This window comes from Scyliorhinus torazame, chromosome 11, assembly GCF_047496885.1.
Source record: "Scyliorhinus torazame isolate Kashiwa2021f chromosome 11, sScyTor2.1, whole genome shotgun sequence".
Taxonomy (NCBI): domain Eukaryota; kingdom Metazoa; phylum Chordata; class Chondrichthyes; order Carcharhiniformes; family Scyliorhinidae; genus Scyliorhinus; species Scyliorhinus torazame.
In genome coordinates, this window is record NC_092717.1 from 165,865,014 (window position 1) to 165,878,570 (window position 13,557).

General features: G+C 50.5%; 1 protein-coding gene across 4 annotated transcripts in view; it reads right to left on the reverse strand.

Annotated features, from left to right (window-relative positions):
* Positions 1 to 13,557, reverse strand: part of LOC140385628 (matrix metalloproteinase-16-like) — a 374,928-nt gene that overhangs the window by 4,384 nt on the left and 356,987 nt on the right. For all 4 annotated transcript variants that reach the window (XM_072467962.1, XM_072467961.1, XM_072467964.1 and 1 more), the window contains one exon: positions 5,540 to 5,655. In XM_072467962.1, coding sequence (XP_072324063.1) covers positions 5,540 to 5,655 — 116 coding nt within the window. The remainder of the gene's footprint in view (positions 1 to 5,539; positions 5,656 to 13,557) is intronic.

Sequence of the window (13,557 nt, forward strand, 5' to 3'; positions counted from 1 at the left end):
GTTCAGTCAACAGTTGTGAATCTAAATGTCAACTTTGGTATTTGAAGAGCTACCCACTCAGTGTTTCTTCTTCAAATGATGAGCTACATGTAATTAAGGGATCATAGCTGCTTCCTGGATAATACCAATCAATGTACATAATCCTAGAATCCCTACAGTGCAGAAGGAGGTCATTCGGCCCATCGAGTCTGCACCGGCTCTTGGAAAGAGCACCCTACTTAAGCCCACACCTCCACCCTATCGCTGTAACCCAGTAACCCCATCTAACCGAAGGGCAATTTAACATGGCCAGTCCACCTAACCTGCACATCTTTGGACTGTGGGAGGAAACCTGAGCACCCAGAGGAAACCCACGTAGACACGGAAATCGCACCTGGGACCCTGATGCTGGGAAGCAACAGTGCTAACCACTACTTCCGTGCCGCTTAGGTGGGGTTATGCAGATACGGCAGAGAAATACCCCTACCGGCCTCCCCGAACAGGCGAATGTGGCGACTAGGGGCTTTTCACAGTAACTTCATTGAAGCCTACTTGTGACAATAAGCGATTATTACTTTTTTTGTGGGCAGCACGGTAGCATAGTGGTTAGCATTATGGCTTCGCAGCTACAGGGTCCCAGGTTCTATTCCTGGCTTGGGCCACTGTCTGTGCAGAGTCTGCACGTTCTCCCCATGACTGCATGGGTTTACTCTGGGTGTTCCAGTTTCCTCCCACAAATCACGAAAGATGTGCTTGTTAGGTGAATTGGGCATTCTGAATTCTCCCTCAGTGTACCCGAACTGGCGCTGTAATGTGGCGACTCGGGATTTTCACAGTAATTTCATTGCAGTGTTAATGTAAGCCTATGTGCCAATAATAAAGATTATTATTTTAAAAAGCTGCATATTTTTGGATACTAAGGGACAATTTAGCATGGTCAATCCACCTTATCTGCACATCTTTGGACTGTGGGAGAAAATCAGAGCATCTGGAGAAAACCCATGCAGACACGGGGAGAACGTGAAAACTCCACGCAGTCATCCAAGGCCGGAATTGAACCTGGGTCTCTTGCTGTGTGAGGCAGCAATACTAACCACTGTGCCACTCTAAAGTAGCTATGTTTCTGTTTGAAGTTTTAGGGACAAAATTCAGAAAATGATGAAGTTAAGATAATTCAACATGAGCCGAAACCATCATGGGTTAATTGATATGGGTATCGGTTGAATGTGTAGGCAGGTGAGACAGAGACAGATAGTGAGGGGATCTGAAAACCAGAGATATCTCTATACAAACGCAGACAATTTCAAAAGATAAAATAGTTGTGCAGGTGTAATTAACTGTATTTTTCTAGGCAACAGACTCTTGGATAGAAAATGTATCACATTGTGTAAGTTTAAGAGAGTTTAAGAGGACTATAATGGAGAAAGTGCAGCTCAGTAAAGGCCAGTTTGACCATTCAAGTCTGTAAAATGTCCAGAGACAAATTAACAGATTAAGCCACAATGCACCTGCGTGAGAAAGTGAAGTTATCTATGAGACGCTAACCTTTTTTATATACGTTCATGGGATGAGGGCGTCACTGATTTATTGCTCACTCTAATGTGTATTGTACTGTACAAAAGTAAAGCACAACAGTGTAGTTTAGGTGCTCTCACTAAGTCTTTCCTAGCACTAGGAGTGAGAGAAGGTAGCTTTCAAATCCCTGATGAGTTACGTGTTCATTAGAATTACTGATTTGGTTATCAGTTATCAGCATCTTACTGTTGTACAGCTGTTTCTTTTTCTGTTGACTTCATATGCCTGCATCAAAATGGAAGGGCAATGATAACATTAATTGAATGTAAACCCAAGGAAACCAAGTGTTGATTTGAGGATCAGCAAAGTAAGTTTCTAACTTAGTGGTGGAACTTTTACTCCTGAGTCATAAGGTCGATCACCGCTCCAGAGACATGAATACATAACCTGGGCTGACATCGGTGAAATATTGAATGAGTGCTGCCTATCAGAGGGGCTAATTTTTATGTCGGCATAGAAGATTTTCACATCCTTGTTATCACAAAGAGTCCCTACTTCCACTTTGAATTTGCATTGTATATTGCCTTGGCTCATCTGTCATTGAAAATCCCTCCTCCATTTCTTTTCCTCCTGCAGCCTTGATTCCATAATCTTTAGATCGTCTAAAGCTCTGTGCCATACCAAGTCCCACTCACTCATCAGCACCACCCCAATGGTCTACATGAGCTCTCTGTTCCTCATTGTCTCAAAATTAAAATGATCTGCCTTGAGTTTCTAAGTAGATTCTTTGACCTATTGCTGCAACTTTGGCAGAAGATTAGCAAATCATATGGAAAAAAAGATGTAAACGATTCAAAACATTTATTTCATTTTAGTTCTCACCAAAGCTACAAAGGAGATGGGATGGTCCCTCTGGAAATTCTCGGCCTTTGCCTTTGTTTAAATCCTTAATGGCATCTCCCATCTCTATCTGAGTTCCCTCTTCCAGTCCTACAAGTCCCTTGAAGCTATTTGTATGATTTGTGCATTCCCCCACTTTACCTCACCATTACCGAAATTGCACTCTCTTCAACTCTCTCCCTACCTTTTCAACTGGCTTTCTTCCTTGAAGAGCTTCTTAAATCACACCCTTTGACTAATTTTTAGGTTATTTCTCTTAATATCTCCTTATTTTTCTCACGAATCTTTCCCTGTGTCTCTTTGAAATGTCGTGCCAGGTGTTGTTGTGAGATGGATAAAATACAAATCTTGGCGGTAGAAATTCATTCACGTGGATTAGCTTCTAGCAACACTACTCAAACATATTGCACCCCCCCTCAATGTTAAATACCAAGGCCTGAATTTTCATAAATACCAAGGCCTGATTTCTCTGCCATCACAAAACTGGTGGTCGGGGCCTGGATCAGGAATTCCCTCATTCAAACACAGCACCTACCATTTTCACATTGGGGGTAATGGGACACATCCACTGTTCACAGAGGCAATGGCACATGTGAAAGTGCAACTGCCTCAGACTGATCTGATTTTCATCAGTGGGATGTCCAAAACATAACTTGTGCCCTTTATACCTGGTAGAGGAAGTCTAAAGCTAACTGACTTCTTTGGAGTGGTAAGGTATCCTTTTGGAGAGGTATGGAACACCTTTGGATATGGTCCGAGAATACCTTTGGCGGAGGTCAGGTGCCCTTTGGGATATTTAAATGTGTGTGTAAAATGTGCATAATTTAATTGGAACTGTCAAGATGGATGTTAAATGGAACTTCTAAAGGGAACTGGCAAGTGATCAAAACATTTACTTTAACTGCTGATCTGTCTAAAGTGTTGCAAGAAATTAGTGCTTGCTATTTCTCTTTGTTTGTTGACATAATCCTGAGATTATCATTATATGGTTCGTGATGCATGTTTGAATTTAGAACCTATCATAATAATAATATTCGTTTATTGTCACAAGTGGGCTTCAATGAAGTTACTGTGAAAAGCCCCTAGTCGCCACATTCCGGTGCCTGTTCGGGGAGGCTGGTACGGGAATCGAAACCGCGCTGCTGGCATTGTTCTGCATTACAAGCCAGCTGTTTAGCCTACTGTGCAAAACCAGCCCCTATCATTATCACAGTGGGGTGCCTGTTAATTCATTGTTAAATTGACAGCTCAAAGTGATTATAAACTCCTTGAAGTAGAAACATGGGGCGAAATTCTTCCCCAACGGCGCGATGTCCGTCGACTGGCGCCAATCAGACGGGCATCGCGCCGGCCCAAAGGTGCGGAATGCTCCGCGTCTTTGGGGGCCGAGCCCCAACATTGAGGGGCTAGGCCGGTGCCTGAGGGATTTCCGCCCCGCCAGCTGGCGGAAATGGCGTTTGTTGCCCCTCCAGCTGGCATAAATGGCGTTTGTTGCCCCGCCAGCTGGCGCGGAAATGCGGCGCATGCGCGGGAGCGTCAGCGGCCGCTGACAGTTTCCCGCGCATACGCAGTGGGGAGAGTCTCTTCCGCCTCCGCCATGGTGGAGGCCGTGGCGGAGGCGGAAGGGAAAGAGTGCCCCCACGGCACAGGCCCGCCCGCGGATCGGTGGGCCCCGATCGCGGGCCAGGCCACCGTGGGGGCACCCCCCGGGGTCAGATCGCCACGCGCCCTCCCCCCCCCCCAGGACCCCGCCCACGCCGCCTGGTCCCACCGGTAAATACCAGCTTTGATTTACGCCGGCGGGACAGGCAATTTCTGGGCAGGACTTCGGCCCATCTGGGCCGGAGAATTGAGCGGGGGGTCCCGCCAACCGGCGCGGCCCGATTCCCGCCCCCGCCCAATCTCTGGTACCGGAGACTTCGGCGGGGGCGGGATTCACGGCGGCCAACGGCCATTCTCCGACCCGGCGGGGGGTCGGAGAATGACGCCCTGAATCTGAATGTTTGTTTTTCTAAGTGATTAATGAACAGTAAAAGTAGTGATATTTTTAATCAACGTTTTTTAAAAATAGTGAATTCATCAATAGACACTTAAGAACTTTATTTAATCTCAGTACTAATCCTGAGATCTTCACATGGTGGATACTGAATGAGTTGACATGGTAGGTGTAAGGGTAAAGAGTGGTGGGTGGGGGTATGGGCTGGCATTAAGTTGGCAGAGGGGCTATAAAGGACCAAGGGGATGGGAAGAGAGCTTGGTTTGGCATGAAGAATATGATGGGCCATTGGGGTGTGGAATTAGAGGCATGGGTCAAAACCAGCTACCGACCTGGTGTTGGCCTCCCCCTTCTGTGGATAAAATAGCAGTGGATGTAGAAGGAAGCACAAAAACGGCCATTAACTGGCCCAAGGGCATGCAGATGGGATGCTGCCTTCCCTATTCACTGTAAAGTGGGAGGTCGGGCAGGCTATAAGACAGTGGGAAGGCCATGCATTGCATTTTAAAAACACCCCACCACCCCCTTTCACATGCTGTAAATCCAGCCCCATTTTGTGAGAGTGCATGATCTTTATATAATTTTAAGGTGGATTTTCCTCTTTAGCTTGTGCATATAGCATTACTGTGGCACAACGAATAGGAAGAAAACATGCCTCCAATGCAGCCCACTTGATTTTCCATCCATGCAATTACATTTCTGAGGAAGATGTGTGCAAAAAAATGAGCTATCGGAACTAGTCAGGCACAGCTAGTGTCTTAATCCAAGAAGTTTGAGACCGCAAGTTTAGAGTCTTACAAATTAACAAGAGCCTTCTATCTATTCAGACTGGGCCAATTTCAAATTGGGGTTTCAGACTTCACTCGGGTGTTACAACGATGACTGGTGCTGCTTTCTAAAGGCTTTCCCTAACATTCAGTGTTAAATTTGAAAATAAGGCAGTACAAAATATGAAAATTTAACATAAAAATCTACAAGGATATGAAATCCAGTGCAGTATCTTGTTTATACTGATGAAAACTATTTTAAAAAATCATTGACCTGAAACTGATTGAATCACACGTTGATTGAAGTTTTTTTTACAGCAATGTAAATGTTTGAAGAAAATTACAACTTTGACAGCTTGACCGTGGTTACGTTCGCTCTTACCACTTTCTTTGCTGACAAAGGCCCCTTGTGGAGACTTGGGAATTCCTTTCCATATTGAAATGGATTTGGGATAACCACTGTCTACAACATGTGTTTCTTCATTGTACCTCCAGTACCTATAGATAAAAAGACGAAAAAAATTACAGCAAACAATGTGATATCCTAAATCTGATTCTAATAATGTTCTCAAACATTGGAGTCCTAAAATTTTAAAACTCTCCTGACAGAGTCTCGCTCGCCAGGAACATGAATTGAAGCTATCTTTGTGGAGCTCAGCATTGCCAGGTTCAGATTTCCAAGCAGAAATACAAACAGTGAATGCTGGAAATACTCAGTAGATCTGCCAGCATCCTTGAAGAGAAACAGAGTTAATGCATGATACCAGATGAGCTTTTTAAAAAATTGTTTCCACCTTTACTGTTCTTATCACCAGCAAAACCTCCATTGCAATCAGTTCCCCAGTATAGGTAGCTTCTTCGCTCCATCAAGTCCAAGGGGTACCGACTTCCGATTAGCTGACCAAATCAATTGGTCAACTCTCTCCTCTACCCCAGCAGCCCATTATTATGGGGACCACCTTGAGGAGCAAAGATAACCGCACACTTCTTTTCCATGCCGAAACTGCCTCCTTAAGCTTCCTTTCCTATCCATCTACTTCGAACAACAAGTGCAGGAATTAATCTCCATGATCGAGACTGACAATTCGGCAGCTTCTCCTGCTTACCTCTCCACCTACTGGCAGCGCGGTAGCATAGTGGTTAGCACTTTGGCTTCACAGCGCCAGGGTCCCAAGTTCAATTCCCGGCTTGGGTCACTGTCTGTGCAGAGTCTGCAGAGGAACCCACTGTCTGGTTTCCTCCGGATGCTCCGGTTTCCTCCCACAAGTCCCGAAGATGTGCTATTGGGTAATTTGGACATTCTGAATTTTCCCTCCGTGTACCCGAAAAGGCTCTGGAATGTGGCAACGAGGGCTTTTTCACAGTAACTTCATTGCAGTGTTAGTTAATGTAAGCCTACTTGTGACAATAAAGATTATGATACTGAAAAAAACATTCCAGCTCCATCTACACTATAGTCTGGTACCTTATTTTCTTTTATTTCACCCCCATACCCTTTAAGCTTGTCCTTGCCCTTTCAATGCCATTTCTACTAAACCCTTGATCATCCAATTTTAGATAATATTCTAAATTACTCCCTTAGATTAGCTCAGTTTTTGTCACTTTGGTCAAATAATTGTGGCTCGGAAACATGATTACAGAATTCAAGATGACATGTCAGTACAACTCTGACAATTTCTTTCTTTCAAATGGCAACCCAAATCCCTGCCTGCCGATTAGACAATTCATGATTCTCTTCAAAGAAAAGCAAGTAAATCTCCAGGGGACCGGGTCAGAATTCCTCCTATGGCCAACATTACAAAAAAGATCAACTGATTATTTATCTCATTGCAGGGCCTTGTTCTTTGCAAGTTGGCCATCATGTTTGCTTAAAACAATCCACCACTAAAGAAAACCATCAAGTGGCTTGGGATGAAATGTCAGTGAATAATGAGCCAAGGACCAGCCTTTGCAGAGAGCACACATGACTGAAATTGCCTAAAAGACAACAATATTTAACTTAAAATGTAATTAATCAGTTGTGAAGTCTTGTCAGTTTTTCTCGGGCTGTTTCTTAATAGCAGACATTATGGGGGCGATTCTCCGATATTGAGGCCAAGTGTTCACGCCGTCGTGAAAGCCGTCGCGTTTCACGACGGCACAAACAGGGCTCAGACACGGTCTATTCTGGCCCCCACAGGGGGACAGCACGGCGCTGGAGTGGTTCACGCAGCTCCAGCGTCCTTAGGCGGTGCCAAATGGGCCCGCGCCAACCCGCGCATGTGCAGTTGGGGCAGCCCAATCCTGCGCATGCGCGGGAACGTCATACGCACGCCGGCTCCTCACCAACAAGGAGTCGGTGTTCTGGGGCCGCGCTCGGAAGGAGGTAGGCTCGGGGGGGGGAGAGGCCGGCCCGCCGATCGGTGGGCCCCGATCGCGGGCCAGACCCCATTGGAGGCCACCCCAGTGAAGGAGCCCCCCCTCCGCCCCCCACAGCGTTCCCGCAGAGTTACCGCCGGCAGAGGGGTCGACAGTACCGGCGGGAACCTTTCGTGTCATAGCGGCCGCTCGGCCCATCCAGCCGGAGAATCGGCGCTCGCCAGTTCTCCGAGCGGCCCAGTGCGAATCGTGCGCCGCTGGTTTCCAGGGGGTGGGAGAATCGCGTGCGGGGGTCGGGACGCTGTGGCGCAATTTGCGCGGCGCCCCTGCGATTCTCCCACCCGGCGTGGGGGGGGGAAAATAGCACCCTATTTCTTTCTTCCTGATTGTAACCAGGGGCGGGTTTCTCCGACCCTCCGCCGGGTCGGAGAATCGTCGGGGGCTGGCTTGAATCCCGCCCCCGCTGGTTGCCGAATTCTCCGGCACCGGAGATTCGGCGGGGGGCGGGAATTGCGCCGCGCCGGTTGGCGCCCCCCCCCCCCGTGATTCTCCGGCCCGGATGGGCCGAAGTCCCGCTGCTGGAATGCCTGTCCCGCCGGCGTGGATTAAACCACCTCTCTTACGGGCGGGACAAGGCAGCGCAGGCGGGCTCCGGTGTCCTGGGGGGGGGGGGGCGCGGGGCGATCTGGCCCCGGAGGGTGCCCCCACGGTGGCCTGGCCCGCAATCGGGGCCCACCTATCCGCGGGAGGGCCTGTGCCGTGGGGGCACTCTTTTCCTTCCGCCTTCGCCATGGTCTCCACCATGGCAGAGGCGGAAGAGACTCCCTCCACTGCGCATGCGCGGGGATGCCGTGAGCGGCCGCTGCCGCTCCCGCGCATGCGCCGCAAGGCAATGTCATTTCCGCGCCAGCTGGCGGGGCAGCAAAGGCCTTTCCCGCCAGCTGGCGGGGCGGAAATCAGTCCGGCGCGGGCCTAGCCCCTCAAGGTTAGGGCTCGGCCGCTCAAGATCCGGAGGATTCCGCACCTTTGGGGCGGCGCGATGCCGGACTGATTTGCGCCGTTTTTGGCGCCGGTTGGCGGACATCACGCCGATTACGGAGAATTTCGCCCCAGGTGGGAGCAACTCGGATGAACGCATTGATTGGAGTGGGATTCTTCGATCGCTGACGCCGAAATCGCATTTGGCAATTGGCCGGAGAATCCCTGTGTGTGCCGCTCTTGCGATGCATCCCCGCGCATGCGCAGTGGAGGGAGTCTCTTCCGCCTCTGCCATGGTGGAGACCATGGCGAAGGCGGAAGGAAAAGAGTGCCCCCACGGCACAGGCCTCAAAAACGGCATACTCTTTTGCACGCCGTCGGGACGGACTCAGGACATCACCTGCGGCCCTCCCCTGATGCTCCGCTCCTGATGGGCCGAGTTCCCGACTTATGGTATTTTTTTCCGTGGACCCCGCGTGGCGGCTGCGGATTGTGTCCAGCGCCGACATAGTCGGGGGCGGTGATGGGGGGGGAGAGCCATGCCGCTGGCCGGGAGACTGGGGGAGGGGACTGGTGGGGGGTTGTCCGGGGGTGGCGAAGCGAGTTACTGGGGGACATTATTTGGCAGGCCAGGTCCGTGTGCGGCCAGCGCCATGTTGAACGGCGCGGCCGCCGCCATGTGCAAGTGCAACCATGGACCTGGCCATTCTCCGGCCGTATCCGCAGGTAAAGCCGGTGGCTTTGCGCTGTGCGGCTGCTAGCCGCCTCACCGGACGGAGGAGCGTTGCAGCTGTTGCGCCGTTTTTTCTGGCGTAAAATGCCACTGTTCCCACCCCGGCATCAGCACTGAGTCTGGAAATCGAAGAATCCAGCCCCTGATCTAACTACATGCATCATGCACTTGTGCTTTTATCGGAATGTGACTTCCAGTCTCAAATCGGGTCATCCACCTTTAATGTATGTCCAGCAGCAGGACCTCCAACTGTTCAGCGTTGCTCACATAATTCCACTGCACCATTATGAACAATTGGAACCCTCACCTGCTGACTGAGCTATGAAAAATTTGGGCAGCTGCTGTGCACAATTTTCTGACGATTTTATATTAATGATAGACGAATGAAATTGAGTGTGCCCCTCGGTTTCTGACGCATGCTTCCAACCAGGAGCAGAAAATCATCAAACCACCATCCCATTTGTGTTGGAGCGTTGTTGGATTATTCATTTCCCTGTCAAGTGCTGGTCTCTGGCAAGCTTTTCATTTGCTAGTAACCGACTCAAATCAGCAAAGTCAGTGCAAATCATTCTCTGGGCTGCTGGTGTGGGTAAGCTTGCACCACTGGTCAGCTCAATCTATTTGTGAAAAATTAGGATACAATTATTATCATGATTACCTCTTAGCTTCAAACTATCAAATTATCACTTTGGTATTACATTTTTGCAAACATGTTTTTAATCTTCATTTCTTTTCTGTCCACTCTTTGAAAAGATTGTTTCTCACGTTCTTTTTAATGTCTTATGTCATTTTGTCTTCATTGCATGTTTTCATTTCACTTTTGACTTTGACATTTCCTTATGTACATCCTTCTTTGAGTATTTTCCGTAGTTCTACTGATCTGATTCTCCTTTTTCTGCTTTTCCATTTATTCGATTTTTAACTATTTATCTGTAATGATCGTCTGATTAGCACAAAACAATCAATACTAAAACAACATAACAAAGCAATAATCCAGAGCTTTTGCCTCCCCTGAATATTGATTTTCATTGTGAAACCGATGTGACAAAAAGGTTTATACAAAAAGTATAAAACCACAGTGGCATGGGGCGTCATTCTCCGAACCCCTGCCGGGTCGGAGAATGGCCGTTGGCCGCCGTGAATCCCGCCCCCGCCGAAGCCGGCGGTACCGGAGATTGGGCGGGGGCGGGAATCGGGCCGCGCCGGTTGGCGGGACCCCCCGTTCAATTCTCCGGCCCGGATGGGCCGAAGTCCCCAGAAATTGCCTGTCCCGCCGGCGTAAATCAAACCTGGTATTTACCGGCGGGACCAGGCGGCGTGGGCGGGCTCCAGGGTCCTGGGGGGGGCGTGGGGAGATCTGACCCCAGGGGGTGCCCCCACGGCGGCCTGGCCCGCGATCGGGGCCCACCGATCCGCGGGCGGGCCTGTGCCGTGGGGGCACTCTTTCCCTTCCGCCTCCGCTACGGCCTCCACCATGGCGGAGGCGGAAGAGACTCTCCCCACTGCGCATGCGCGGGAAACTTGCAGCGGCCGCTGACGCTCCCGCGCATGCGCCGGGAAACTGTCAGCAGCCGCTGATGCTCCCGCGCATGCGCCGCATTTCCGCGCCAGCTGGGGGGAAACAAACGCCATTTCCGCCAGCTGGCGGGGCGGAAATCCCTCCGGCGTCGGCCTAGCCCCTCAATGTTGGGGCTAGGCCGCCAAAGATGTGGAGCATTCCGCACCTTTGGGCCGGCGCGATGCCCGTCTGATTGGCGCCGTCTTTGGCGCCAGTCGGCGGACATCGCGCCGTTGGGGGAGAATTTCGCCCATGGTGTCATTTTGTACACTCAGGGTCTGAAGAATTCTGAAGTAACATCTGTACATTCCAGAATAAATTAACATTCTCAAGCTAAAATTTCCCATGTTGATCATTTTATCAAACACGTTAAGCCATGGACTGAATCGTCTTTCCAGTTGACTTGCTGATAAGAAGAATTCAAACAAGAGCAGCTGTGGGGGACTTCCGGGTGCGGCGATGACCAGCTGAGTCGCACGTTTCGGCAGCTCCCTGTGAAACGGACTTTTGGGCTCTTGATAGGAGCCCCAACGGCAATTTTAACGGCTGAAAACACCGTGCGGTAAACCAGAAGGGTGTTCCCCCTGGACACGGATGGAAAAAGGAGAGGAAAGTGGCCGGATTGCAGCGGATCCTTTGGAACAACGGCAAGGAAGGCAAGCAGAAACCAAGATGGCGTCGGAAGGTGGCAGTTTCATATGGGGCCCTGAACAACAAGAGTTTTTGAAACGCTGCGTGGAGGAGATAAAAAAGGAAATGAAGAAAGAGTTGTTGGCCCCGATATTACAGGCGATTGAAGGGCTGAAAGAGGAACAAAAGACCCAGGAGCAGGAGCTTCGGGTCGTGAAGGCGAAAGCAGCAGAGAATGAAAACGACATACAGGGCCTGGTGGTGAAGTCGGAGATACAGGAGGCACACCAGAAACGATCTGTGGAGAGGTTGGAGGCACTGGAAAATAACGCAAGGAGGAACAACTTGAGGATTCTTGGCCTTCCTGAAGGTGTGGAGGGGGCGGACGTCGGGGCATATGTGAGCACGATGCTGCACTCGCTAATGGGAGTGGAGGCCCCGACGGGTCCGTTGGAGGTGGAGGGAGCATACCGAGTTATGGTGCGAGGACCGAGAGCAGGAGAAGCTCCCAGAGCCATAGTGGTGAGATTTCTCCGTTTTAAGGATAGAGAAATGGTCCTTAGATGGGCGAAGAAAACTCGGTGTAGTAAATGGGAGAACGCGGTGATCCGCGTCTATCAAGATTGGAGTGCGGAGGTGGCGAGAAGGAGGGCGAGCTTTAATCGGGCCAAAGCGGTACTTCACAAAAAAAAGATAAAGTTTGGAATGCTGCAACCGGCAAGACTGTGGGTCACATATCAAGGGAGGCACCACTACTTTGAGACGGCGGATGAAGCGTGGACTTTTATTGTAGAAGAAAAATTGGAATGATTGGACTATGAAAATGAACGTTTGGACAAAGTGGTGGGACGAGTGGGGGGGGGGGCGGGGGCGAAGAGGGATTGTATGATTAATCCTGCGGTATGGTAACTTTTCTTTCTCCCACAGGTGGTGATGGGGGGAGGTGGGGAGGGAGAGGAGATGGGGCGTTGGCCATGGGAGGCGGGGCCGAGGGAGAGGCGCGGGCTTGGTTCCCGCGCTATGATAATTATGGCGGGAATAGAGAAGCAGGAAGGAGGGGGCGCCGCACGGGGCGAGCCGTGATCATTGGGGGAAGCCGAGGTCAGCCAGAGTTTGCTGACTTCTGGGAGCAACATGGGGGGAGTAATTACGCTAGCGGGGGGTCTAGCGGGGGGGGGGGGAGGGGGGAATTACTGGGTTGCTGCTGCTGGGGAAAGGGGGGAGTGGGTGCGGGAAAGGATGGGCGGGGGGGCACCGTCTGGGAGAAATACAGCCGCGTGGGAACTGGGCGAGAAGCTGGAAAAAGATGATGGCTAACCGGCAAGGGGGGGGGGGGGGGGGGGGGGGGTGGTGGGAAGCCCCCCAACTCGGCTGATCACGTGGAACGTGAGGGGGCTTAACGGGCCGATAAAGAGGGCACGAGTACTCGTACACCTTAAGAAACTTAAAGCAGATGTGGTCATGTTACAGGAAACGCACCTGAAACTGATAGATCAGGTTAGGTTGCGCAAAGGATGGGTAGGGCAGGTGTTCCATTCGGGGCTGGATGCGAAAAACAGGGGGGTGGCTATATTAGTGGGGAAGCGGGTAATGTTCGAGGCAAAGACTATAGTGGCGGATAACGGGGGCAGATACGTGATGGTGAGTGGCAAATTACAGGGAGAGATGGTGGTGTTGGTAAACGTGTATGCCCCGAATTGGGACGATGCCAATTTTATGAGGCGAATGCTAGGACGCATCCCAGACCTAGAGACCGGAAAGCTGATAATGGGGGGAGACTTTAACACGGTGTTGGAACCAAGGCTGGATAGGTCGAAGTCCAGGACTGGTAGGAGGCCGGCAGCAGCCAAGGTGCTTAAGGATTTTATGGAGCAGATGGGAGGGGTGGACCCGTGGAGATTCAGTAGACCTAGGAGTAAGGAGTTCTCGTTTTTCTCCTATGTCCATAAAGTCTATTCACGCATAGACTTTTTTGTGTTGGGTAGGGCATTGATCCCGAGGGTGAGGGGAACGGAATATACGGCTATAGCCATTTCGGATCATGCCCCACACTGGGTAGACTTGGAGATAGGGGAGGAAACAAGAGGGCGTCCACCCTGGAGAATGGATATGGGACTAATGGCGGATGAGGGGGTGTGCTTAA